The sequence below is a fragment of the Corticium candelabrum genome, chromosome 10, assembly GCF_963422355.1.
Source record: "Corticium candelabrum chromosome 10, ooCorCand1.1, whole genome shotgun sequence".
In the NCBI taxonomy this organism is placed as follows: domain Eukaryota; kingdom Metazoa; phylum Porifera; class Homoscleromorpha; order Homosclerophorida; family Plakinidae; genus Corticium; species Corticium candelabrum.
The window spans coordinates 5,227,770-5,255,269 of NC_085094.1; the positions used below are offsets into that span (position 1 = coordinate 5,227,770).

The following is a 27,500-nucleotide window of genomic DNA, read 5'->3' on the forward strand; positions in this document are numbered from 1 at the left end:
AGGACAAACCGAACCGTTTGATAGTCGAGGATGCGGTGAACGACGACAACTCTGTGGTCGCCCTCTCACAAGTGAGTGCCGACTCATTCCTATTCACTCATGACCAAAAGAGAAATCTAAGGCGCCATGAGGTGTACGGAAAACACTAATAACATTGACATATTGGCTTGCAGCAAAAGATGGACGAGTTGCAACTGTTTCGAGGCGACACGGTTGTGTTGAAGGGAAAGAAACGGAGAGAAACGGTGGAGAGTGTCACCATGTGTCACAGTCACTTTTCTTTATATCTTTGGTCTTCTTGTTTTCAGGTTTGTATTGTTCTGTCGGATGATAGTGCCAGTGACAGCTACATCAGAATGAATCGCGTTGTGCGTCAGAACTTGCGAGTTCGTCTGGGAGATGTCGTCAGGTTTGTTGCTTGTTGCTGACGAGGAGTTGTGATGCTGACTGCAATTTTTGTGTGTTGCTGTTTTGGTCGTTGACGTCGCTGCTCGTTGTGTGTGTGTGTGTCAGTATTCGAGCGTGTCCTGACGTCAAGTATGGCAAGAGAGTGCACGTGTTGCCCATTGATGACACTGTGGAGGGTTTGACTGGGTAAGCTGCGCACACACACACACACACACACACAGTGACACACACGCACACACATACCTGGAACCTGCATTCCACCAATACCCACTATGGGCTTCAGCATCCAGAAGAAGTTTCTGCCAGGAAGTGCGGTCATTTGCTTGTGACAGTTCAATATTCAATGCTACCAAGTCTCATTGTATGGTATCAATCCATCTGTAGACACACACACACACACACACACACACACACACACACACACACACACACACACACACACACACACACACACACACACACACACACTGCAAACATGAATCAGATGACATTCAAGTGAAACAGTTGCATACTATAGCTAAACATACTCGTACACTATAGAGGACTGGTTTGAATAAAACCTGTAGGTATGATGATTGGTTAGATAGATAAAATTATTTATATTAATTAGGTCCAGATAGAGTATTCTGAGTACTAAATCAGCATATTCTATTGTCTAAGATTGACTAGGTTGGCAGTTAATATAACGAACACAGTCAGACCTCATTATTCCAACACCCAAAATCCGAAACTCATTTTCTGACTCTGACTCTACATGGTCACTGTATTTGTTACTGATAATCCAACGGTTAGTCCGACAGAAACCAGCGAGACAAACTTGGTCATAATAACGAGGTCTGGCTGTAATATATTTACATTGATTTATACAGAATTTTTTATTGAAAGCGAATGCTTACTAATACAGAATGTCGTTGGGATGATGTTGTACAAGGAATGTGATGAGAACGATATGCACTGAATTTAGTGAGTAGTATGCACGATTTTGTGTTTCCTTTAGGAGTCTCTTTGAGGTCTATCTGAAGCCTTACTTTCTGGAAGCTTATAGGCCCATCAACAAAGGTGACACAACTGTGTGTGTGTGTGTGTGTGTGTGTGTGTGTGTGTGTGTACGTGTGTGTGTGTGTGTGTGTGCATGTGTGGTGCTATCGTCACACTTTTGCTTGACTGTCACATACCATTTTTCTCATTGATTAAGTGTCTCTCTTGCATAGGTGACATATTTCTTTGCCGTGGTGGAATGCGATCTGTTGAATTCAAAGTGATTGAGACCGACCCTTCCCCATTCTGTATTGTCGCACCCGACACTGTCATTCATTGCGAAGGAGAGCCAGTCAAGAGAGAGGTAGAGATGGTTGTTTAGAGACGAGTGTACATGGTTGTGCGACTTGTGTCTGTCATTTTTTGGTTACACTCTTTGTCTAGATGTTCTATATTTGCTGTCTGATAGTGTTAGTCGAGGTTAACTATTATGACTGTCACAGGAGGAGGAAGACTCTCTCAATGACATTGGGTATGACGATGTTGGAGGATGCAGGAAACAACTGGCACAGATCAAGGAGGTAAGCATGTCTGTGTTATACAATCCTTCGATGTTACCTATACCGCATACTGATTTCCACGAGTAGTAACTCAGGGTTACTATGTTTTCAATCATCTCAGAGCATGGGTTAGTATATGATTTGATTGTTGGACAATACCGTTCACGTGCAATGAGGTGGCTCCATTGCTACCAGTGAATATGCATCAAACAAGTATACTACAAGTACGTACTGTATATTACAAGTCTATTACAAGTATACTACCAGTACTGTATAACAAGTATACTACAAGTATACTACAAGTATACTACAAGTATACTACCAGTACTGTATAACAAGTATACTACAAGTATACTACAAGTACGTACTGTATATTACAAGTCTTACAAGTATACTACCAGTACTGTATAACAAGTATACTACAAGTATACTACAAGTATACTACAAGTACTGTATAACAAGTATACTACAAGTATACTACCAGTACTGTATAACAAGTATACTACAAGTATACTACAAGTACTGTGTATTACAAGTCTGTTACAAGTATACAAGCTGCCATATTTGAATGACTTCGGTGACCACGTGGCTTACCTCGGACCTCTAAGACTGCATTACACAGATGAAGTGTTCAACAGACACTTGTTCAACACGTTGTTGCTTACAGTGACTCATGGGTTACTGTTCAAGTTAGACAGAGTGCAGAGCTGCTGTTTTCCATTTTTCTGGACTGTTGACGTCTTTTTTAATTTGCTGGCTGCCTTAGTAATTCGTGCAGTTAGAGACCAACTATTGTTATTACTTACGAATGTGAAGACAAGCACGAGGTGCCACTAACTCACATTGTTTAGGGTCATCCATAAGTGTTGACATTTACTCAAGTGTACAAAGCATACTCTTTCCTGCACACCCCTTCCCTAAGCATACATAAAAATTTTAGTCATGTGAAGCCCTTTCGAAGATTGATATACACATGTTGTCATTCTGACCAGCAGCTTCCATTGTCATTGCACTTACTGCACAGCTTCTTCTCGAGACAAAGATGGGCTGGCTAAGACAAAAGCGTTCACAAACTGTTGGTAATGTTGAAGTGTTTGCCGGCGTTTTATGAACAGTGCAGGGTCTCTTAGCACCTACCACAGAGTACCTACCGTCCCACGGCATGTAACGCTTCAAACACGTGTGACGAACAGCTTGGCACGTTATCATACACTTGCGACGAATAGTTACACACATATATAACACGTGTAGGTGTAAATGCAATATCCTGACTTCACTATCACTTCCCTCCTCTTGTCCTCCTCTTTATAGCCCCACACCCGAGGCAACAACCAGTCTTAATTCGAGACTCGTAAATGGCAAAGAGACTGTCACTACAGGAAATGTTAGAGAGACAAGTTTGTGAATTGTGTGTAGAAATAGGTTGTCAACAACTTCATAATGTAGCCAAGGACATCGAGCAGGCAGTGAAGATGTATCTACTTCTAGACCAAAAGAAATCATCGACATTTTATACTCTGCCCCCAAAGCCTACAACTACTCTTACCCTCTCCTCCCTCACACTTTGTACGCTTGAGTAAATGTTGACAATTATGGATGACCCCTTACTTTTGAAATACTTGCCAGATGTTAATGTGGGTGAATAGGATTAGAAATGGAGAAGGATCCTACTTAGTCTCATGTGGACAAACGTTTCCTTCCCACTGTACCAAACATCTGGTTGGCTATGCAAGAGTAGGCCCTCTCATTCATGACATTACAAGTCACTGACAAACAGCAGAGAAAGAGCGAGATTTCCAGATGTTTTTATAGCAATACAATCAACCATTAGTAGCCCATTAATGATTTATTACATTCGTATGCTCTCTGTTTGTACATTCAAGAAAATAGAAATATGAACAGCTGTGATTGTGACATTTCTCTATTGGTAGATGGTTGAGTTGCCGCTTCGTCATCCTCAATTATTCAAAACAATTGGTATCAAGGTAAGACTAGCTGACATCTAGATTTTTGAAACATCAAAACTATTTGTGTTCACATAGCCTCCACGTGGTATCCTTCTGTATGGACCTCCTGGTTGTGGAAAAACTCTCATTGCACGGTTTGCTGTTGTTTGCTATGAATGTTGTTGTCGTGTCTGCATGTTTGTGATTTACTAGTGCTGTTGCTAATGAGACGGGAGCATTCTTTTTCTTGATTAACGGTATGGATGTTGTAAACTTGGGTAAAGAAGGTGAATGTAGACGTTGAGTGTTTAGGTCCGGAGATTATGAGCAAGATGGCTGGTGAATCCGAAAGCAATCTGAGGAAGGGTGAGTACTATCTAGTAGATTGTGTGTGTGTGTGTGTGTGTGTGTGTGTGTGTGTGTGTGTGTGTGTGAGTGTGTGTGTGATAGTTTCTGTACACTCACGAAGTGCTACTAATATTGTTTTGTGAATAGCGTTTGAAGAGGCAGAGAAGAACTCGCCTTCAATCATATTTATTGATGAGCTTGATGCAATTGCTCCAAAGCGAGAAAAGGTTGATATTTTATCGGATTCTCAAACGGCTGTTGCTGCCGTGTTCTTACTGTCTTGTTGTTAGACTCATGGTGAGGTTGAAAGGAGGATTGTTTCTCAGCTTCTTACTCTAATGGATGGACTCAAACGACGAGCTCACGTTGTGGTTATGGCAGCCACAAACAGACCAAACAGCATCGATGCTGCTCTTCGACGTTTCGGTCAGTAGCTTTTGTGTATGTTACATGAAGTTGTGTGTGTGTGTGTGTGTGTGTGTGTGTGTGTGTGTGTGTGTGTGTGTGTGTGTGTGTGTGTTTATGTGTGTTTACTGATTCTTGCAGGTCGATTTGATCGTGAGATTGACATTAGTATTCCGGATGCTACCGGCCGTTTGGAAATCTTACGTATTCACACAAAGAACATGAAGCTAGCCGAAGACGTTGATCTGGAACAGGTAGATGACCAAGCATGTCATACGTGTGTTACATGCTGCTACATTTGGCCACAAATCTCTGTCGTGTGTCCTTCTGTTTGTGATTGTCTCAGCATTTTATCTCCTTTCACTGACCTATCTACTTGTCTGTCTGTCTGTTTCTGTTTGTCTGTCTGTCTGTCTGTCTCTGTCTGTTGGTGTGTGTGTGTCTGTCTGTCTGTCCTCTTGTCTGCATGCTTACCATTGTTTTCTTTCTTCTACCTCCATGGACTTACCCCAGATGAGTTAGTTACATATATACTACATCTGGTATTACTTGGAGGTATAGCGTAAGCTTTGACATTCATGTTTGACATGCCATGCAATGGCTTGTTGTTTGTTGAAGCGACATAGAAGGCAACTGTCTCTTTCAATGTAGATTGCTGCCGAGTCTCATGGCCATGTTGGTTCTGATTTAGCATCCCTTTGCTCTGAAGCTGCTTTGCAGCAGGTATATCTAGACTGCTGGTGATAGTATTGCTGTTGAGCTAAGGTAGTTGTGGATGTTATAGATTCGTGAGAAGATGGATCTGATTGACTTGGAAGAAGACACAATCAGTGCAGAAGTATTGGATGCTTTAGCTGTTTCAATGGAAGATTTTAGGGTGAGCAAAGAGATAAAACACAAAGACAGACAGACAAACAGACAAACCAAACAGAAAGACCAAACAGACAGACAGAAAGACCAGACAGACAGACAGAAAGACAGACAGACAGAAAGACCAAAGAGACAGACAGACAGAAAGACCAAACAGACAGACAGAAAGACTAAAGAGACAGACAGACAGAAAGATCAAACAGACAGGCAGAAAGACCAAACAGACAGACAGAAAGACCAAGAGACAGACAGACAGAAAGACCAAGAGACAGACAGACAGAAAGACCAAACAGACTGGCAGACAGAAAGACCAAACAGAGATACAGACAGAGAGAAAGACCAAACAGACAGAAAGACCGACAGACAGACAGAGGAAAGCAATAACTGAATGAATTCATCATACTTCTGTTGTACAGTTTGCTATGGGTCAATCCAACCCATCTGCTCTACGTGAGACGGTGGTAGAAGTGCCAACAGTCACATGGGACGACATCGGTGGTCTAGACAATGTGAAGAAAGAACTTCAAGAACTTGTGCAGGTCAGTCATCAGCCACACAAGACATCATCATTATCTCATTGATTGTCACTTGTTGTACAGTATCCTGTAGAACATCCAGACAAGTTCTTGAAGTTTGGCATGACCCCTTCTCGTGGTGTTCTCTTCTATGGCCCACCTGGATGCGGCAAGACGTTGCTAGCTAAGGCTATAGCATCCGAATGTCAAGCAAACTTTGTGTCCATCAAGGTTAGTGAATAGTAGAGAACATGTGGTCGTGTAGGTGTGTGTTACTGTGCTGGTTTGGAGTGACTGGTGTGAGGTGGTTGTGTGCGTAGGGTCCTGAGCTGCTCACGATGTGGTTTGGAGAGTCTGAGGCGAATGTTAGAGACGTCTTTGACAAGGTACATCACATTGTACAGTAAGAGTTGTTTGCTTGTTTGTCTGTTTGCTTGTCTGTTTGTTTGTCTGTTTGTTTGTTTGTCTGTTTTTGCTTGTTTGTTTGCTTGATTGTTTGCATGTTTGTTTGCTTTTTTGTTTGTTTGCATGTTTGTTTGCTTTTTTGTTTGTTGCTTGTTTGTTTGCTTTTTTGTTTGTTTGTTTGCTTGTTTGTTTGCTTTTTTGTTTGTTTGTTTGGTTGCTTGTTTGTTTGCTTTTTTGTTTGTTTGCTTTTTTGTTTGTTTGCTTGTTTGTTTGCTTTTTTGTTTGTTTGCTTGTTTGCTTGTTTATTTGTTTGTTTATTTGTTTTTGTTTGTTTGTTTGTTTACTTGATTGTCTGTTTGTGTGTTTGTTTGTTTACTTGTTTGTTTACTTGTTTGTTTGTTTTGTTTTTGTTTGCTTGTTTGTTTTTATTGTGTGACTGTGATTTATTGAATTTATATATGTCAGGCTCGTCAAGCTGCTCCTTGTGTCTTGTTCTTTGACGAGCTTGACTCTATTGCCAAGTCACGTGGTGGAAATGTTGGAGATGGAGGTCAGTATCTGTTGTCCCTATTGTATTGATCTACGTACTAGTTTGTCTGTCTATTTGTCTGTCTGTCTATTAGTCTGTTTGTCTATTTGTGTGTATGTTTGTCTGTCTATTTGTCTGTCTGATTGTCTGTTTGTCTGACTATTTGTCTGTCTGTCTATTTGTCTGACTGTCTATTTGTCTGTTTGTCTGTGTGTATGTAGTAAAAATTTCTGTCTAGGTGGAGCTGCAGATCGTGTTATCAACCAGGTGCTGACTGAAATGGATGGAATGTCATCTAAAAAGAACGTCTTCATTATTGGAGCAACCAATAGGCCTGACATTGTCGACCCAGCCATTCTACGTCCAGGTCGTCTAGATCAGCTTATCTACATTCCTCTTCCAGATGAACCAGTAAGCTAAGCATTGATATAAGTTTACACTATAAATACGATACTTTTGCTGTTGGGCTGTTTTTCCTTCTTCAGTCATTTGCTTTTTAGTTTTGATTGTTGGCGTGTGTTGTCTGTTTAGTCACGAGTTTCCATCTTGAGAGCAAATCTGAGAAAGTCTCCGATATCAAAGGTTTTTGTGGTACGATTGTGAGGCTTGCCGTTTGACTGATTGTTACTGATTGTAGGACATTGATCTCACTTATATGGCGAGAGTGACTCATGGCTTCAGTGGTGCTGATCTGACGGAAATATGTCAGAGAGTAAGATTATAAACTGTAAGATGGTTGAGATGCTTGAGACAATAAGATACGACAAGATTGAGGGCATGACGGGCTTGGGGCAAGACGACATCTCGGGCAACATTCTAGTCACATACAATAGCTTGCAATTGTGATGTTAGTGTGTGTAGTATGCCTGTGTGTTGTCGTTGTTGGATAGTGTTGCTCTGTGAGTGAGTAGCACGCAGATGTGTAGTTGTGTAGATCTATCAGTGTGTGGACTTTGGTCTGGATCTGATATTTAGCACAATTAAACGACCTTTATCTGGAGCATATTCAACTCATGACTATTTCGTATGCTACTAGGCGTGCAAACTTGCTATTCGTGAATCGATCGAGAAGGAGATCAGCAGGGAACGTGAACGCAAACTGAATCCTGATATCGATATGGATGTGGAAGACGAAGAAGATCCCGTTCCCGAGATCAGACGCGATCACTTTGAAGATGCCATGCGCTTCGCACGTCGCTCAGTCTCCGACAACGACATCCGAAAGTACGAGATGTTTGCCCAGACACTGCAGCAGAGCAGATCATTTGGAACGAACTTCAGGTTTGTGTTCATCCTTGGTTACACCCACTGAGCCTGTGTGCAACTGTGTCACACCAAATCGTGTGTGTCATTTGTTTCTAGGTTTCCATCATCTCAGGGTGGATCATCCGGTGGTGGTCAACCGGTCGGTGGAGGTGGTAGTGGAGGTGGATTATATGAAGAAGATCCTGATGATGATCTCTATAGCTAGAGAATATACATGGTACAATAGATAGGTGTGCAAGTTTTGTCCGTATTTCCAGGCAATTGTTTGGCTTGGTCAGTGATAAATGAGCTTGACTGTGGTTTCAACCGTGTGGGGGGTGTACGTGGGTGTGTGTACGTGTGTGTATGGTATTACAGACTGTTATGGTTAATGGTGGCTGAACTATGAAATGGTTTCACTTCAACATGTGAGGCTGTGAAACAAGAAAAATAACCAAGAGGCTGAGGCTGAGGCCCCACCGAAAATTTGTTGTACTGTGTAGTGTGTTGCATTTCATTTGAAGAAAAAATGTGAATGAACCGATTTTTTTCTATGCAGACTTTGTTTCATTTTTGAACAACACAAGCCAGGTCTATAGGCAGACTCAGGTTGCATGCTAATTAAATTGTAAAATGTTTGTTGCATTGAAGGTCTTGTTGGCTGCATACGTTATCTGTCGTCAACTTGTGTAATTGTCTAGTTTTTAAATTTGTTTTTTGTCAATGTTTTTTTGCTTTGTATTAACCCTCCTTTAATTGATTGATATTGATGTGTTTCGAACATTAAATTGAAATCAATGAATTTATGCTGGGCGTTTCACTTTGAGTTTATCCGCCCACTTCACGTGTAATACAAATTCGCTCTGGTTCGTCTACCTGTTGATTTGAATCACTAGACGATGGCACACATCAGACCTCCTAATTCACAGTGAGTGCATGCATGAGGCATTTCGCCCCACTTGCTCAGTATGTTGGTACTTCCTAGACATGGCCTTGCGACTGCTACTCTTCGCAAAAAGGACAAACCGAACCGTTTGATAGTCGAAGATGCGGTGAATGATGACAACTCTGTGGTAGCCCTTTCACAAGTGAGTGCTAACCTACCTCGAGGCCAGGGGTGAGAGCGCTTTTTCACAGACAGGGTTTTAACTCCGGTAGAGTTATGGACCCTACTCCACCCAACTTGCGTTCACACGTAGAACATGGGTAATTAGATACAGAAGATCTAGAGTAGAGCTAATATATCGATTGCTTGAAGTAACGTCGATAGCGGACGAGAAGGAGAAGCCATTTGTACGTTGGCGCGACTCTAGGGCGTGTTTTGCATATATTAGGGCGTGTCTTAACTCACTCTAATTACGCCTACTCAGTCCGTCAGCCAACGGGACGTCCCGTAGGACCTCGCTTTTATTTTCTAGCGCGCCGGTCCGCACCCCCGCATATAGCTCCACGTGCTCCGCCACGACGAAATACTCATTTTATTGCAATACATAAGATTAAGACTCATCGGCGGTCCCAGAAGACGTGTGTTACATATTGTGACATACGGGCTCGTTGTTTAACACCTGCGAAGTCAACAGCGGGATTTGAGACCTTGTCTGGGGAGAGGAAGTTGCATGGTGAACTCCATGCTAAGCCGGAAGTGGCAACTCAACCACGCACTGCAACACCGTCGAGTCGACACACCACTAGACGCCTTTCTCACTAGAAGCTTGTCTACCGTGCTATCATCGTACGGTGTTGTCAGAAAACTAGATTCTTTGAGACAGCCGTGTGCTCATATCTACGAATGCCACCTATTGTAATCACCTTGCATTACCGCTGATGCTAATGCCAGAATCGGCAGTGACTGTAAACGTAAGGCTACTGTACACTGTACAACTTGTCAAAATACTTGCTAGTGTATTCTACTGTTTAGCTTCTGGCTAATTAGATGTTGATATGTCTTGAAAAGAATTGTCTGATGTAATACACAACGCATGTCTGTATCACAGCAACAAATTAGACTACTGAACGTGTCTAGTACAGTATATATTGACTGTGCAACAATTAGTCAACTAATCAATTAATTTAATAACTACACTGTATCTATTAATACTAAACTGCAGTTACATGCCTTTATTTAATATTATTGGAAAATTGATCTCATTTGCATATACTTGTAGTACACTTACTCACTATTCCTCTAGTAAGAGTCTCTCTGATAAATTTATGGTCGTGTGATAGTGATATTTTCATAATAATTAATACTATGAGTGATTATTGTTCATATTTGTGGCACAAGCAAGAGTTTGGGTTGATTTGATTTCAAGAGCAGCCACTACCCACTGTTTCAACTCTTCTTTCAATTTTTATGGATCGCTGCAGTGGTGCCACATCTAGCACAAGACTGGCAAGCTCTTCCAGGATGAACAGTTTCTCCACTTTTTCTCTTCCCATATCAGATGCATATGCAGAGTAGGCATTAAATTGCATGAACAAACAGTTCAGCCTCTACATCTCTTCAACATCAATCCCCTTGGCTAGTTATGACTCCTTATATTATCAAAACACTTACAACTATCAACAAACTTGAAAATCAATTTGATAGAGTTACAGAAGAACAGAACAAGAGAACACAAGAACTCGTATTACAAAGAAGTAAAGGAATACCGTAACTCATTGAAAACAGCACGCAGCGCAAAGAAATCTCAACAGAGTAGCGATATCCCACCTTATAAGACTGCTGAGGCGCAGAACCGTGGTTTCTACTTGACGATTTCTTGCTCCCATTACTGCACAGTGCGTCAAGTTTGGGGTCAGAAACCTCCCCGTGTTTGTACATGCACACCAGATTTTAGAATGCAGTAAAACGCGATCACATGCCCTCTTTACAATTTACTAAGTAGTTTGGTGAAAAAACGCCAAGAGACGGCAGTGTGCTTAAAAATTAGCGAGATGCTGCCACGTGATTAGTCGCAAATACGCCAGTCTATCAGCAGTTTTATTGGATAAGACTTAGTCAATATGTTGTCCTTTACGTGTACATCTACAGAGAGTGATCTTCGTCCTAGTGTCCTTCTTTCCAGCAGATTTCCAAACGCAGCCACACCTAAAAAGGTGGAAAGCTCCCGGATATAAAAAAATAAATAAATTCTAGCCTCGCCCCCGCAAAACCAAGCCTTGGCTGACGGACTGTACTCGGAGCCAGGGTTATAGCCTAGCCCTCGCTTAGCCCTACTATTAACCCAGGTTAACTTGGGTTTACTAAACTCTCGTTCACACGACTGGAGTAATTGGAGTCTAACCCAAAGTTAACCCTGTGAACGTGTACATGTGTGAAAGCGCTCCACTATGTAGTAGATAGTAGGTCATCAGCTCGTTTTCCGATGGTTAGCCAGACAAGAGCATCAGCAACAAATTAACTAGAGAATAAATTAGTTGCATCAAATTGTCACACACACACACACACACACACACACACACACACACACACACACACACACACACACACACACACACACACACACACACACACACATTTTTATAATTATTATATTCATAAGCTACATCAAACAAGTCTCGCCCCTATATCAGAATCAGTATCAACAACAAAGGCAATCCTACAGTTTATTAATTAATTGTTTATCATAATGAGCTTGCTTACTTATTAAGAAATTTTTATTAATATTTGGCAGAACAATTTTTTCAAGAATTGCTTGCAGATGTATACAGACATGCAATGTTGGTGTAGTCTTCTAGCCAGACTCTCTTCAGTTGCATTATCTAACAGTAGGGTGATAAAGGGTCTCATGAAGTTCCTTTGAAGTAGCAGTATTGCGCCTTCATCAATAATAGAAACTTCATCAGACCCTTTCGTGCTGGAAGTACACGACGGGAGAGGGTCTGGCTAAGCGAGACTTTATACTGCAGATGGCGCAACAAGTTTGAATCTTGCTCACCGTTGGTTAATAATTTGCCTTTGTTCTCGAGTTTGGTGAATTACCTCTTTGCTGCTAACATTTCTGGTCATGGCCTCTTCCTCCACACTCGTTTCAATCGACGTCTAGGAAGACGACAAAGATGATGACGATAATGGTGACTCTTGTGTTTCTGCTGGCTTCTTGTGTTCAGTTTGCTCCGAGTCTTGTTCGTCTGACAATGCTAGATAGCAACGCTTGAACTTGGAGCACATCTCTAGACACGTTTTCCCATCAGCACAGTTTTTACAAGCACACGACCGATATCTATGTTCGAAATGTGGTTTTGCTTACTCAAGTCACCGGAAATGTTGTCGTCGATCTCAGCGCTCTGAAAACTGTCGTTTTGGTGGCACTATGGTGGATCCAAACAATTCTTTTTGGTTGTCTACAACACAGGCTTCTGTTATATGGGACAGGCTACTGCAGATAGTGGACAAATTGCTGAACGGTCTGAAACCCGAGGTTGTCGTAGTGGATGTTCAACCACAAATAAACGTTCTGTTGCTATTGACCGTAGCTTTAATTCATCTAGTGACATTGTCTTGAATGGTCTTTCCTTGGCTGCTCGTCTAGATTATGCTAATTCAATCGACATACCGACTTTTGATGCTGTGATGAATGAGGTGATGACTCTCCCAGTCTTCACTGTTGTTCACATTGCCAAATCGACTCGTCCTTTGGTAGCTGACGTACTTTCCGGGGAACTTTGTTTGTGTGTCAATCATAGTATGCTGGGCATGGGGCATGAGACTGTTTGCTTTTGCAAAATCTGTTCTTGGTGTGCCTCATGGGGGTGGGAAGACGAGACGTCATGTTATCAAAAATCTATTTCTGTCACGTATTAAGCAATGGCAAAATAAAGATACGGTCTCATTATGGTTAGAAGCCCGTATTGATGCTTCTCGCCTTGACAACAAGAGTTTCACCTCTGTTGATGTTGGAAAAAGCAATGCACGTGGAGCCATCAGACTGGCTCGTGAAGGTCGTTACAGTGACGCTGTTCGCTTTCTTTTCTCAGAGGGTTGTGCAGATCGTAACAACTCTGCTGCATATGAAGAACTTTTATCTTGTCATCCAGACTGTCAACTTCCTGACTGTTCTTAGGACACATCACCTTCGTTAGTGGTAGAGAATAAAGATGTTTTATCAAGTCTTCACGCATTTCCAAAAGGGTCAAGTCCTGGTGGTTCACAGTTGAGGGCGCAATATCTGTTGGATGCAATTTGTGGTACCATAGCCCCAGCAGCTCAATCCTGCCTTGACAGTCTCACCGTTTTCATGAACAATCTGCTTGCCGGGAAATTACCTACATGTATTGCTCCTTGGCTAGTAGGTGCCCCTACAGCTCTGAAAAAGAAGAATGGTGGGTACAGACCCATTGCAGTTGGTGAAACAATTCGTTTGTCTTGCAAGTCGTTTGTGTTGTGCTGCCACTAAACCTTGTCTTGAAGAATTATTACTACCATATGGTCAAATAGGAGTAGCAGTAAAAGGCGGTTTGGAAGCTGCTGTCCACATGGTAAGATCGTTCATTAGTTGCCATATTCTTCAGAGGAAGATCTCTGCTGTTGAAAAGCGGACATGAACAACGCGTTCAATGAATGCAACAGACTATCTTTGCTTCATCGTCTACATAAAGAATTGCCTGATAGATATCCTTGGGTTTCTTGGTCTTATCATTGCGCTGGAGAATTGCGCTTTGGTACCCACGGTATTCTTTCCAAATCTCGTGTTCAACAAGGTGATCCATTGGGTCTACTGTTATTCAGCCTAGTGGTTTTAGAACTTCTAGATGAGATTGGCAACCAAATTTCTGATCTGCGCTTACAAATTTGGTATTTGAACGATGGAACATTTATTGGCACAAGATCATCGATTGCTTCACTGCTTGATTTGTTACAATCAACAGGCCCAAATATGGCTTATACTTGAACTTGAACAAGTGTGAATTTTTTTGGGCCAGCGGTGACCAAAATTTTCCAGAGATTCCTTCACAAGTCCAACGTGTTATGCAAGTAGAAGGTGGTGCAGATTTATTGGGCTCACCCATCTATGGATCTGAACAGTATTATGACGCAGTTTTCCAAAAACACACTAACACCGTAACGAAAGCTCAAAACCATCTCATAGATATTGATAATCCTCAGATTGAATTTCATCTTCTGCGCAGTTGTTTATCTCTTCCTAAGATCAACCATCTTCTTTGCATTGTTTCCCCAGAAAAAGCAACACAGAAACGCTATCTTTTCAATCTATGCTTGCGACATTTACTAGAAATTTTGTCTCACTCGTCGCTTTCGGATGAAGCGTGGTGTCAAGCATCCTTGCCAATCACTCTTGGAAGTCTAGGATTACGTGAAGCACAAAGTGTCTCTCCTCTTGCATTTATTGGCAGTTATAATTCTAGTTGAGGTCTAGTCAAACGCCTCCTTTCTACTTCTGCTACTAAAGAATCTTCGGTACTTCTTTTGGATTGCGAGGCATGTTCCAAAGCAGCCTTTCTTCAGGAATTTGGGAGTCTTACATCAGACACTAATATCGACTCGGTATCTCAACGTTCATTGCAAAAGCAAGTGGATACACGGAAGTTCGATTCATTGAAACAGTCCTCAACTATTCGTGACCAAGCTAGACTAAACGCAGTATCTGAACCACATGCAGGGGCATGGCTCACAGCCATTCCCAGCCCAAATCTCGGGCTTGCTATGTCCAGGCATGAGTTCACTGTTGCTCTACGACTTCGGCTGGGTATTCCTCTTTTTCCGTCTCATTCAAACGCTGTACGCTGCCCATCTGGTCAATTGATTGACAAATTTGGTGATCATCTTCTCCGCTGTCGTAAGAACTCGTTGAGATCAAAACGTCACGATGCTTTGAGGGACGCCATCTATAATGCGCTGTTGATAGATGACAAAGGGACTTTACTAGAACAGAGATTTTCGTCACAGAATAACAATCGCCCTGGTGATGTTTACCATTCCAACTTTCTGTTTGGACGTCCTGCATGCCTATTTTGACCTTACCATCCGTAACACAATCCAATTGAAATTTGTTGCCAACAGTGCAAATTCTGCCGGTTCAGCTGCAGCAGCAGGTGAACTTGAAAAAGATCTCAAGTACGAAGAAGCAGTAGCTGACAGTGGTGCCTTGTTCTTCCCACTAGCAGTGGAAACGTATGGTTGTTGGACTTCTGCTAGTCTGGATACTATTAAAACTATTGCGTCTAAAGTAGTGACTACGACTAGTATTCTTTTTACACAAGCGTATTCTAATTTAATGCAACGATTGTCTGTTAATTTGTGGAAATTTAATGCTCGTATGATACAAAGTAGATTAATGTTAGATGCTGATGTAATTGCTTGGGATTTGCCGGTTTTGTCTGTTAGTAGTTTGTTATAAAATATAATTATATATATAAATATATATATACATATAAATATATGTATATAGCCTTGGTCTATTGCAGACTAGACTCGACCCAGTCTCTCTCCACCATCGTCATTTCTCAATTGCAGACTGTTGCATACTTTTGAGTCTCTGTAGAGCACTGACTAAGTGCTTATACTTGAACAAGGAACCTAATCTAAGAACAATTGTAGCAAACATGTCATGAAAGTGTATGCTACACACTCATGTAGCAGATATACAGTCAAGAAGAGGGGTCTCTGCCCATTTTGGAAACCCTGAGAGATGCCTCTGATTTAGTTCAGAAAACATTAATAACGTTGACATATTGGCTTGCAGCAAAAGATGGACGAATTGCAGTTGTTTCGAGGCGAAACGGTTATGTTGACGGCAAAGATACGGCTAAAAACGGTGAAAAGCGCATGTCATTTATCTAGGGTTGATCTTTCTTTCATGTTTTTATCTTCTGTTTTCAGGTTTGTATTGTAATGCCAGATGACAGTGCCAGTGACAACTACGTCAGAATGAATCGCGTTGCGCGTCAAAACTTGCGAGTTCGTCTCGGAGATGTCGTCAGGTTTGTTGCTTGTTTTTGCTGTGATTGTTGCTCTTTGGATTGCAATTTGTGTTGCTGTTTTGGTCGTTGACGTCACTGCTCATTCTGTTTGTTCAGCATTCGAGCGTGTCCTGACATCAAGTATGGCAAGAGAGTACACGTGTTGCCCATTGATGACACTGTGGAGGGTTTAACTGGGTAAGTGAGGAGTGCATGGATATTGAACAGAAATGAGGTGCATATACAGGCCTGCTGACGGAGGTGATATGTTCTCATACTGTATGATAGTGCATTTTCTGTAGCTGTATATTATATACTACACGTGGGCACACACACACACACACACACACACACACACACACACACACACACACACACACACACACACACACACACACACACACACACACACACACACACACACACACACACACACACACACACACACACACACACACACACACACACACACACACACACACACACACACCTTACTAGTAATTAAAAGACTTAGTTAAGGTAATGTCAAAATCTGACGAAATTTCATCATTGAATGCTGCAAAAGTGGATCAGGTCGAGTTAAGATAAAGCAAAGCGGTCACATAGCCAGGCATGCATAGTCCTACCAGGGCCTGGTTTGGCTAAACATTGTATGTGCAAGTGTGCATGTGTTGGTGTGACAGGCAGGAAGCACCTGATTAGGACTGTGGTATGTATTTTGCTTTCTTAGATGAATAATAATTAATTAATTAATTTGCGTAACTATATAAATAATACTAACTATTTGTATTTAATATTAAGTGCATAGGCACAGATGAAGAGTTTTCTGGCTGCACCACTGAGCAAAGCAAAGCAATACATTCTGTAGACTAACATGGACTACAGTATACTTCCATACAATTTTTGCATACTTTTACTATATACTAGCATGTAGATGAGTTAATCATAGTCTGGCAATTAATATTAGTATGTACTGTATGTATACACATGAATAGATAATATACCATATTTAATGCATTTATATAGAATTCGAATGATGAAGTTAATAGTGGTTTAAATACACTAAATTATTTAATGGGCACATGATTATATGTTGCATTGTTTAGGAGTCTATTTGAGGTCTATCTAAAGCCTTACTATCTGGAGAATTACAGGCCCATCAACAAAGGTGACACAAACTGCATTGATTCAAACTATCGTCTAGCTAGAATGGCGTGTTTGCACATGCATGATCGAGTCGTGTTGCTATCATCTTGTAGTGCTTATAGCTGTCCCATACCATTTTACATCTTCATTGACTATCTTTTGCATAGGCGACATATTTGTTTGCCGTGGTGGAATGCGATCTGTTGAATTCAAAGTGATTAAGACCGACCCTTCCCCATTCTGTATTGTCGCACCCGAAACTGTCATTGATTGTGAAGGAGAGCCAGTCAAGAGAAAGGTAGAGATGGTTGTTAGAGACGAGTACATATGGTTGTGCGACTGTCGTCTGTCATTTGTCGGTTACACTCTTTGTCTAGTTGTTCTACATTCGCTGTAATTTTGTTTTGGTGTGTATAACCGTATTATTAGTGGAATCACATTATTTATCACTTTTGCAGGAAGAAGACTCTTTCAATGACATTGGGTATGATGATGTGGGAGGATGCAAGAAACAATTGGCACAGATCAAATCGGTAGAATTGTGTATTGCTGACTTTTCTGCAGTAACTAGTCTATGTAGTACTTATTTCGACAATCAAATAATTAAAGTAATGAGCAGTGCTGCATGACTTGCTGTTTTCCATTAATTAACTTTCTGGGCCATTGCCATCTTGTACGATGGGTAATCTTTGCTATTAGAGGTAAACTATGTACAAGAAAATTAATAGATATGGACAATTGTAATTGGAATTTGTATTCTGTATTGGCAGATAATTGAGTTTTCACTTCATCCTCAGTTGTTCAAAACAATTGGTATCAAGGTAAGAATATATAGCTGCGCATGCCGTGTAGAATATGAAACATCAAAATCATAATTTTGTTTGCTCAGCCTCCACGTGGTATCCTCCTGTATGGACCTCCTGGCTGTGGAAAAACACTCATTGCACGGTCTGTTGTTGCTCTTTATGAATGTTATCGTGTTTGCATGTTTGATTTACTAGTGCTGTTGCTAATGAGACGGGAGCATTCTTTTTCTTGATTGACGGTATGGAGGTTATATAAAACTGTTGGGTAGAGACAGCAAAAGTAGATGTTGAGTGTTTAGGTCCAGAGATTATGAGCGAGACGGTTGGTGAATCTGAAAGCAATCTGAGGAAGAGTGAGTATACTATAGCTACTGTAAACTAACAAATTTTTGGTGATGTAATAATTTTAGTACACTGGACCTCCTAAAAATTGTTTTAGTAACGATCTATTTCAGTGAGACGCCTTGGAAACTCAATCGACACTCGATTGTATAGCTTGAGGCACAGTACACTAGACTACAGTTATAGTAGGTGTGCATTACGTATAGATAATAATTGCAATAATTTACCAAATTAACAGTTGTGTTTATGACATGTGCTATACTGTGTGTGTGTGTGTGTGTGTGTGTGTGTGTGTGTGTGTGTGTGTGTGTGTGTGTGTGTGTGTGTGTGTGTGTGTGTGTGTGTGTGTGTGTGTGTGTGTGTGTGTGTGTTATCTGTGTTATCTGTATTATATACAAATATATGATATATATATAGTCTGTATATATATGAAAAAATATATATATACTCTTCCATGTTTCAATGAAAGGAAGTTTGATTTGGCCGCACACTTTAATGAATTGCTGCAATAATAGAAATTACTTAATTAATAGTGTGGTTGTCTCTACATGCAGTCAAATTTGGTATTATTCCTTCCTCAATCATCAATCACCTTGATGCATATGCCTTTGCCTGATTAATTGGTCAATTATATCTATGGTCAATAAATGCCTTATTGACTTGCCGACTTTGCTCTAACTATAATGCTTGTATAAGAGTAAAGAACTTCTAATTGTTGATTTGTGAATAGCATTTGAAGAGGCAGAGAAGAGTGCACCATCAATCATATTTATTGATACGTTGGATGCTATTGCTTCAGATAGAGAAAAGGTCTGTATTTGTTAATTAACACTTGAGATGGCTGTTGCTGCAGAGTTGTTTGTTATCCGGCCTGGTTTGAATCGATTGTGATTTGGTCTTGTTAGACTTCTAGTGATGTTGAGAAGAGGGTTGTTGGTCAGCTTCTTACTTTAATGGACGGACTCAAACGACTACGAGCTGATGTTGTTGTTATGGCAGCTACAACCAAACTGAACAGCATTGATCCTGATTTGAGACGTTGTGGTCAGTAGCTTTTGTATAGAGTAGACGAGTGATGTGTACGTGCTGTGTGTGTGTGTGTGTGTGTGTGTGTGTGTGTGTGTGTGTGTGTGTGTGTGTGAGTGTGTGTGCAAAATTGGAAATATAAATGGCAAGACATGATACCCAATACCGAGGTTCTGAAGAAATGCAATATGCCTGGAACTGAGGCTCTACTACTACAAGCTCAACTTTGATGGTGTGGCTATCTTGTTTGAATGAACGATTATAGAATCCCAAGGGCAGTGTTTTATGGTCAGCTGAAGGAAGGTTCTAGAACAGCAGGTGGTCAGAAATTGTGCTTTAAAGACACATTGAAATCCAATTTGAAATCTTGTAATATTGATATATCCAACTGGGAAAGCTATGCGTCATACAGATCTCCGTGGAGATCATATTGGAAAAATTCTTTAGATCCTTTTGAAGACCATCGTTTGAAAACACTCCAACAAAAAAGGCAGGAATGAAAGACGATCTCTAAGGGTGGTAACTTCACATGCGATGTTTGTGGACACTCCTGCACGGCACGCACCGGTCTTTGGAAACACGAGCAAAGCCATAAATGAGTTTGGTCGTGTCAACCACTTACTCCACCGTGTGTGTGTGTGTGTGTGTGTGTGTGTGTGTGTGTGTGTGTGTGTGTGTGTGTGTGTGTGTGTGTGTGTGTGTGTGTGTGTGTGTGTGTGTGTTATGTGTGTTTACTGATTGTTGCAGGTCGTTTTGATCGTGAGATTTCTATTAGTGTTCCGGATGCTACTGACCGTTTGGAAATTTTACGTATTCACACAAAGAACATGAAACTAGTTGAAGATGTTGACCTGGAACAGGTAGATGTACTAGCTTTGTTGCATGTACGTTTGTCGCTTGCTGCTAAAAGCTGTTACGTTGTGGTATGAATCTCCATTTTGTCAGTGATTGTTTTCTGGCAGTTTGTTAGGTTTCTATATTGACTGGTCTGCCTGCCTGCGCTTATAGTTGCCTCCCTGTGTTGTTTTCTTGTTGTTAGATGTAGCTGTAACTGCCTTTATAGCCTTATACCCCAGTCATATATATATATATATATATATATATATATATATATATATATATATATATATATATATATATATATATATATATATAACTATATATATATATAACTATATATATATAACTATATATATAACTATATATATATATATATATATATATATATATATATATATATATATATAGCGTAAGCTTTGGTCGACATTCTATGTGTGACGTGCCATACATGCAATGGCTTGTTGTTTGTTGAAACGACACAGAAGGCAACTGTTTGTGTGTTAATTTAGATTGCTGTCGAGTCTCATGGCCATGTTGGTTCTGATTTAGCATCTCTCTGCTCTGAAGCTGCTTTGCATCAGGTATATCTAGGCATGGTGGTGATAGTATTGCTGTTGAGCTAAATTTACAGTGGGGTATAGATTTGTGAGAAGATGGATCTGATTGACTTGGAAGAAGAGACAATCCCTGTGGAAGTATTGGATGCTTTAGCTGTTTCAATGGAGGATTTTAGGGTGAGCAAACACACAAATGAACACAATGACAGACAGACAGACTGATAGACAGACAGACAGACAGACAGACAGACAGACAGACAGACAGACAGACAGACAGATAGACAGACAGATAGACAGACAGACAGACAGATAGACAGAATCGAATTTATTGTCAACAATCTTCACTACTACAACAGTTACTGTTAAAACGAAATGTTCTACTTAGAGTCCAAGACTATTGACAGACAGATGACAGACAGACAAACAGACAGACAAATGACAGACAGACATAGGAAAGGATCAAAGGGTGAATGCATCTTAATCATATTCGTTTTGTATAGTTTGCTATGAATCAATCTAAACTATTCACTCGTCGTGAGACGGTGGTAGAAGAGCCAACTGTCACATGGGCTGACATTGGTGGTCTAGGCAACGTGAAGAAAGAACTTCAAGAACTCGTTCTGGTCAGTCATCAGCTACACGAGATATAATATAAATCTGTTTCTCATCAATTGTCGCTTGTTGTGCAGTATCCTGTAGAACATCCAGACAAGTTCTTGAAGTTTGACTTGATTCCATCTCATGGTGTTCTTCTCTATGGCCCACCTGGATGCGGCAAGACGTTGCTAGCTAAAGCTATAGCATCTGAATGTCAAGCAACCTTTATGTCTATCAAGGTTAGCAGATAATACAGATGTTCTCTCAAGAGTTTTATAACATGATGGTCACATGCATGACTATTTGTGGAAGGTGTACGTCTTTAGTGTAGTGTTATCGCGTACATTTCGTCTCTTACGTATAATTCTCGGCAGTCGTCCTTTTTTACTTCATACCGGGAATGAGAATTGCATTACTGCCAAAGCCACACCAGGGTACTGTCGAGACAATCAATTGCTCACAACATTTGGAAGAACGTTGATTTATCTCTATCTGAGTCTAGGCGCGAGGCTGCAAGCTTGGCATACCATTAGTTGTTTGAACCAGCTAGAAGTAGTAAATCAGTACTAGAAGACTTGTTTTCAGTAGATTGATGCCACAGTAGTTATATTAATCTTAATGAGTGCGACGTCAGGTTATAATAATAATAATAATAATAATAATAATAATAATAATAATTAGCTAATGACACAATTTAGCTGTTGTGTTTCTTATTTCTTATTCTGGTTTATAGCTGTTTAGTGTTATAACTCTGATGATAAAAAGAAGTTAACCCACTAATTTTTGCTGTACGGTTTTGCTTGTTAGTGAGTATAGTTTTTGACATAAACGATTAATTGTCACAATCACTACCTTTCCCCGGCCGTTGACGTTTTATTTATGTAACTACGCGGTTAATAATAGATCTGGAATGTGTGGTGTTTTTTGTATAGCTGTAGCTGTTCACCACTGTACTGTACTGAAAGTGACTGATGTGAAGTGATTGTGTATGTAGGGTACAAAGTGGTGTGGACAGTCTGCAGTGAATGTTAGTGATTTGTTTGACAAGGTAGGTTACATTGTATAGTAATAGTTGAGTGTGTGTGTGTGTGTGTGTGTGTGTGTGTGTGTGTGTGTGTGTGTGTGTGTGTGTGTGTGTGTGTGTGTGTGCGTGTGCGCATGTGTGTGTGTGCATGTGTGTGTGTGTGCATGTGTGTATGTGCGCGCGCGCGCGCGCGTGTGTGTGTGTGTGTGTGTGTGTGTGTGTGTGTGTGTGTGTGTGTGTTTGTGTTAATTACTGTGACTGTGATTTATTGAATTTATATGTCAGGCTTATCAAGCCGCTCCTTGTGTCTTGTTCTTTGATGAGCTTGATTTGTTTGCAAAGTCACGTGGTGGAAATGGTGGAGATGGAGGTCAGTATCTGACAACACCATGCGCTGTTTTTGTTGCGTCTGTCTGTCTGTCTGTCTGTATGTATGTATGTATGTATGTCGGCATGTCAATATGCAGTCTAGCATTTTTGCTGTATTTCAATGTTGTTTGTCTTCGTGTGATTTTCACTTTTCTATTAGGATTTCATGTCTCCATCTATCTTTTGGTCTAATATTGCATTTTACAGGCAGAGCTGCAGATTGTGTTATCAACCAGGTGTTGACTGAAATAGATGGAATATCATCTAAAAAGAACGTCTTCATTATTGGAGCAACCAATAGACCTGATCTTGTCGACCCAGTCATTCTTTGTCCAGGTCGTCTAGATCAGTTCATCTACGTTCCTCTTCCAGATGAACCAGTAAGCTGATCATTGATATAGATTTATATTTGAATATTTTGTTGTTGAGCTGTTTGCTGCTGTATTTATTTTAACTCTCATTGCATGTCAGTCACATGGTGTATTTTATAAGTTATTCTTAAGTGACACTGATTAGTGATCAACGTGTGTTCCTTTTAGTCACGTGTTTCTATCTTACAAGCAAATCTGAAGAGGTGTCCAATAGCAAGGGTTTCTTTGCATGTGATTGTGGTGCGTTTGCTGTTTGACTGATTATTATCAATTGTAGGACGTTGATCTCATCTCTATGGCAAGAGTGACTCATGGCTTCAGTGGTGCTGATCTGACTGAAATATGTCAGAGAGTAAGATTATAAACTGTAACATGGTGGAGATGCTTGAGACAATAAGATACAAGATTGAGCGCATGACATATGCTTGACAACATCTCATGCACCATTCTAGTTGCGTAGAGTTTTCGATCAATTGTGATGTTTAATATAAGTTTGTAGTATATGTACTTGTGTGTATGTGTGCTTGTTGGGATAGTGTTGCACTCTGAGCCTATAGAATGTTGTGTTGATTGAGTAGCATGGAGATGTATAGTATATCTACGTAGATCTATCACTGTGTGGACTTTGGCTTGAATCTGACATTTAGCACAACCAAATGACTTTTGTCTGAGTGATTGGTGTGTGTGTGTGTGTGTGTGTGTGTGTGTGTGTGTGTGTGTGTGTGCGCGCGCGTGTGTGTGTGTGTGTGTGTGTGTGTGTGTGTGTGTGTGTGTGTGTGTGTGTGTGTGTGTGTAGCTTTGACTATTTCATATGCTACTATAGGCACGCAAACTTGCGGTTCATGAATCAATTGAGCAGGAGATGGGAAGAGAAAAGCGGCGCAGGGTGAATCGTGGCACAAATGTGGAAGACAAAGACTCAGTTTCCGAGATTAGACGCGATCACTTCGAAGTAGCCATGCGTTCTGGACGTCGTACAGTGTCTGATGATGACATTCGTAAGTACAAGACATTTGCTCAAACACTGCAACAGAGCAGATCATTCGGAACAAATTTCAGGTTTGTGTTCATCATACCCACTGATGCTGTGTGCAAATCTTGTCACACCAAATCGTGTTTGCTATTTGTTTCATAGGTTTTCATCATCTCAAGGTGGATCATCCGGTGGTGGTCAAGTATCTGGTAGTGGAGGTGGATTATATTTAGATGTAGATGACGATGATCTCTATAGCTAGAGAACATGGTACAATGTACAATATGGTAGGTGTGCAAATTTGTTTGTACTGTGTTGTCTTGGTCAGTGATAAATGAGCTCGACTGTGGTTTCACCCATATGTGTGTAAATGAGTGTGTGTGTGTGTGTGTGTGTGTGTGTGTGTGTGTGTGTGTGTGTGTGTGTGTTCGTGTGTGTGTGTGTGTGTGTGTGTGTGTGTGTGTGTGTGTGTGTGTGTGTGTGTGTGTGTGTGTGTGTGTGTGTGTGTGTGTGTGTGTGTGTGTGTGTGTGTGTGTGTGTGTACAGACGTGTTATATGTTTATAATGGTGATGGAACAATAAAATTATTTTCAACTACAAAACGGTTTAATGCAGGGCTTGCGAATCAAATTTGTCGGACTGTATATACTGTGTTGCATGTGAAGAAAAGATGTGCGTAAGTAGTTTTTATACTGGTTTTGTTCATTTATGAACAACGTATCTCTCTCAAGCCAAGTCTGTATGTATAGTGTTTACTGCAGACTGCATGGCACCAGACACTTAAATTTGTAGTGCATGCCTTCGCTTACTGCTGGCCATAGAGCTGCAAGCAATCCAGTTTCTACACTGCAAAAGAAAGTAGACGTAGCGACGTCCAGTCTCTCTCTCCAGTATATTTAGATAACAGGACAAATATGTACATAGATCTAGACAGGAAATTACAGAGGCAGTTTGGCAAATTTGTGCTTACTTACAGCAATTTGTACATACCAAATGTCTGTCACTACCACAGTTAGGATATGATAGTTTCGATGGTTGCCTCGCTATTCAATACACAAGGTGAGAGAACTCATTGTGAGAGTTTATACACGATTGTATAACCAAAGTTTAGACAAGTCGATTTTTAGTGAGCATCATGCAGGCATGCACCTTGATGTTCTTCACTTGATGGTCGTCTACATCTGTGACTGTTAACTCAAAGTCCAATTTTCTATTTTGGGGTTTTGTTTGGTTTTTGTGTCCATATTTGATTTTCAATTATTTAGTTCTAGTTTTGTATTCCAACTAATATCAATGCACGCAACACAAACAGTAAAGTTTTATTCAAGTGATACAGCTAGCTTCTTTGGTTATAGACAATGTAGTGCCAGCGTTAAGGTCTCTAAGCTATATGAGCTTCAATATTCACACTATGATGTACTATACATACTAGAAAGAACTGCTGCTTCAATGATTGATTTCAATGTCAGCATGTTTTTTCACTGCTAAAAATGTTCTCGTAAAATTAATTAATTAATATGATGATATCACATAGAATGGTACATGTTATTACTACTCATGTGGCATGGTCCGGTCTCTCTCTCTCATTGTGTCGCGTTTCTAATCAATACGTCAGAAGTCCGATACGGCAACTTCACGATTTCTCAGCTCAGCAGCCGTGATGCCACCTTTCTTCTTCAGAAAGAAAGGCATCACATCAAGAGCAGTTGGCGGTTCCGCTTCAATTTCACCATCAGTCTCGTCCTCAATCTGAAACAACAACAAACAGACCATAAGACGAACAACAAAAATGAGTACATAAATTAATTAATTGATTAACCAAAAATGGGTATATAAAATAATCAATTGATTAACCAAAAATTAGTATATAAAATAATTAATAGATTAGCAAAAAGAGTATATAAAATTTTAATTGATTAACAAAAAATGAGTATATAAATTTATTTATTTATTTATTAACAAAAAATGAGTACATATATTGATCAATCTATTAACAAATCCGAGTATATAACATAATAATTGATTAACAAAAACGAGTAATAAATTGATTAATTTATTTAGATACTTGTTTTTGCTATTACGGAGGTGGTTGTGTGATCACATCAGCAGATCTATGATCACCATGCGACTAACCTAAGGTCACCATATTGTTACACAAGATATGTACTTGAAATCAATTTTTGTAACATGTATGTTATACTGTACCTCATCTATCCATGTCTCTTCGAAACATCCCTGTCCAAAGTATATCAAAAGCCAGACAAAGAGCGTCGTTCCATTGACAATAAACAGGATGTATTGAGCTGCGTCCGCAACAATGTTGTAAAAGAAGAGAATGGCGGAGAGTTGATTGGCCAGGACAGTGACTGATGCAAGTATCTGTTGAGATAGACGTCATGAGGAAACCTGGAGTGGCGTGTGGTAGCCGATTGCTTACCTCAAAACTATTGTGAACGTCCACCTTGCTGTCGCAGATCTTAAACGATATTCGCCTGCAACAAATTGCTGATTACTGTACCTGTGTTGTGATTAGTTAGTAAGTTTACTGTCTGTCTGTCTATCTGTCAATGTGTCTGTCTGCCTGCCAGCCTGTCTGTCTGTCTGCCATCTCCGTTTGACTGTCTGTCTGTCTGTCAATGTGTCTGTCTGCCTGCCAGCCTGTCTGTCTGTCTGCCATCTCTGTTTGACTGTCTATCTGTCTGTCTGTCTGTCTGTCTGTCTGTCTGTCTGTCTGTCTGTCAATCACATATATTTGAACTTATATCTATGATACATTTTGCAATGCAGGGTACTATGTACTGTCCAACTACTAGTAGTGTTTATCAACTAAACTAAGCTAAAATTGAAACTCGTGTAATAAAACAAAATGAGGACTACACTTAAAAACTACAGTGTACAAGCAAAGCCTCCCATACCAGCTAGTGGCTAAAGTACTGGGTGGCAAAGAGGTCACATCTGTTGTCTTCAGACATCAAAGATAGCTTTTTAGAGATGACTCTAGCATTGCACTTCTGGAGCTGAATAGAAAAGCGTTTGGACCAGAAGTCGATAAACTCTGCAGCGTTCGGTTGTCCCACTTTGTCCTATGACTTCTTTGATAACTTGCACATGAGTTTCCACCCATTGATCCTCCAAGCTCCAAAATGCTCCAATACTAGTGGGGTTACAGTGGCAATTATGCCACCTGGTAATTGCTGTTTGCTATATTTCTCTTTCTGTCTGTCTACTCTCCTCTCTGCAGCGACACCACTAACACCAGCAGATGATGGAAAGATGTCCTACTCCATGGGTGGGCGAGGGAGATATCTAGGTCAACG

General features: G+C 40.5%; 3 protein-coding genes across 5 annotated transcripts in view; 2 read left to right on the top strand and 1 right to left on the bottom strand.

Moving 5' to 3' along the window:
* The window catches only part of LOC134186188 (transitional endoplasmic reticulum ATPase), an 8,968-nt gene extending 243 nt beyond the window's left edge, over positions 1 to 8,725 (top strand). Inside the window, exons 2-26 of the mRNA XM_062654106.1 lie at positions 1 to 71; positions 174 to 245; positions 309 to 409; positions 514 to 594; positions 1,406 to 1,467; positions 1,620 to 1,750; positions 1,890 to 1,967; positions 3,878 to 3,931; positions 3,989 to 4,047; positions 4,106 to 4,149; positions 4,205 to 4,258; positions 4,388 to 4,467; positions 4,531 to 4,666; positions 4,787 to 4,899; positions 5,297 to 5,368; positions 5,430 to 5,522; positions 5,932 to 6,054; positions 6,115 to 6,261; positions 6,351 to 6,416; positions 6,901 to 6,985; positions 7,203 to 7,375; positions 7,496 to 7,546; positions 7,602 to 7,676; positions 8,001 to 8,245; positions 8,327 to 8,725. The exon at positions 1 to 71 is cut by the window's left edge and continues 32 nt beyond it. Of these exons, the coding sequence (XP_062510090.1) occupies positions 1 to 71; positions 174 to 245; positions 309 to 409; positions 514 to 594; positions 1,406 to 1,467; positions 1,620 to 1,750; positions 1,890 to 1,967; positions 3,878 to 3,931; positions 3,989 to 4,047; positions 4,106 to 4,149; positions 4,205 to 4,258; positions 4,388 to 4,467; positions 4,531 to 4,666; positions 4,787 to 4,899; positions 5,297 to 5,368; positions 5,430 to 5,522; positions 5,932 to 6,054; positions 6,115 to 6,261; positions 6,351 to 6,416; positions 6,901 to 6,985; positions 7,203 to 7,375; positions 7,496 to 7,546; positions 7,602 to 7,676; positions 8,001 to 8,245; positions 8,327 to 8,435 (2,375 nt within the window). The 3' untranslated portion in view covers positions 8,436 to 8,725. The remainder of the gene's footprint in view (positions 72 to 173; positions 246 to 308; positions 410 to 513; positions 595 to 1,405; positions 1,468 to 1,619; positions 1,751 to 1,889; positions 1,968 to 3,877; positions 3,932 to 3,988; positions 4,048 to 4,105; positions 4,150 to 4,204; positions 4,259 to 4,387; positions 4,468 to 4,530; positions 4,667 to 4,786; positions 4,900 to 5,296; positions 5,369 to 5,429; positions 5,523 to 5,931; positions 6,055 to 6,114; positions 6,262 to 6,350; positions 6,417 to 6,900; positions 6,986 to 7,202; positions 7,376 to 7,495; positions 7,547 to 7,601; positions 7,677 to 8,000; positions 8,246 to 8,326) is intronic.
* Positions 8,726 to 9,045: 320 nt separating this feature from the next.
* Positions 9,046 to 24,602, top strand: LOC134186253 (transitional endoplasmic reticulum ATPase-like). Of its 2 annotated transcripts, XM_062654164.1 has the most exons (26): positions 9,046 to 9,137; positions 9,195 to 9,297; positions 15,916 to 15,987; positions 16,053 to 16,153; positions 16,250 to 16,330; positions 17,239 to 17,300; positions 17,446 to 17,576; positions 17,737 to 17,811; positions 18,049 to 18,099; positions 18,168 to 18,226; positions 18,280 to 18,323; positions 18,384 to 18,437; positions 19,157 to 19,236; positions 19,332 to 19,470; positions 20,200 to 20,312; positions 20,802 to 20,873; positions 20,934 to 21,026; positions 21,350 to 21,472; positions 21,539 to 21,685; positions 22,441 to 22,494; positions 22,756 to 22,840; positions 23,047 to 23,219; positions 23,379 to 23,429; positions 23,488 to 23,562; positions 24,034 to 24,269; positions 24,346 to 24,602. In XM_062654164.1, exons 1-26 carry the CDS (start codon positions 9,109 to 9,111, stop codon positions 24,443 to 24,445), a joined length of 2,403 nt encoding a protein of 800 aa, XP_062510148.1. In that variant the 5' UTR covers positions 9,046 to 9,108; the 3' UTR covers positions 24,446 to 24,602. The 2 variants fall into 2 exon arrangements, with proteins under 2 accessions (XP_062510148.1, XP_062510149.1); XM_062654165.1 differs by lacking the exon at positions 24,346 to 24,602 and having other exon boundaries at positions 23,379 to 23,413; positions 24,034 to 24,176.
* An 864-nt stretch (positions 24,603 to 25,466) lies between these two features.
* LOC134185771 (uncharacterized) overlaps positions 25,467 to 27,500 on the bottom strand; it is an 11,197-nt gene continuing 9,163 nt past the window's right edge. For both annotated transcript variants that reach the window (XM_062653643.1, XM_062653642.1), the window contains 3 exons: positions 26,621 to 26,675; positions 26,389 to 26,562; positions 25,467 to 25,932 (listed from right to left, as the gene is read on the bottom strand). In XM_062653643.1, coding sequence (XP_062509627.1) covers positions 25,795 to 25,932; positions 26,389 to 26,562; positions 26,621 to 26,675 — 367 coding nt within the window. In that variant the 3' untranslated portion in view covers positions 25,467 to 25,794. The remainder of the gene's footprint in view (positions 25,933 to 26,388; positions 26,563 to 26,620; positions 26,676 to 27,500) is intronic.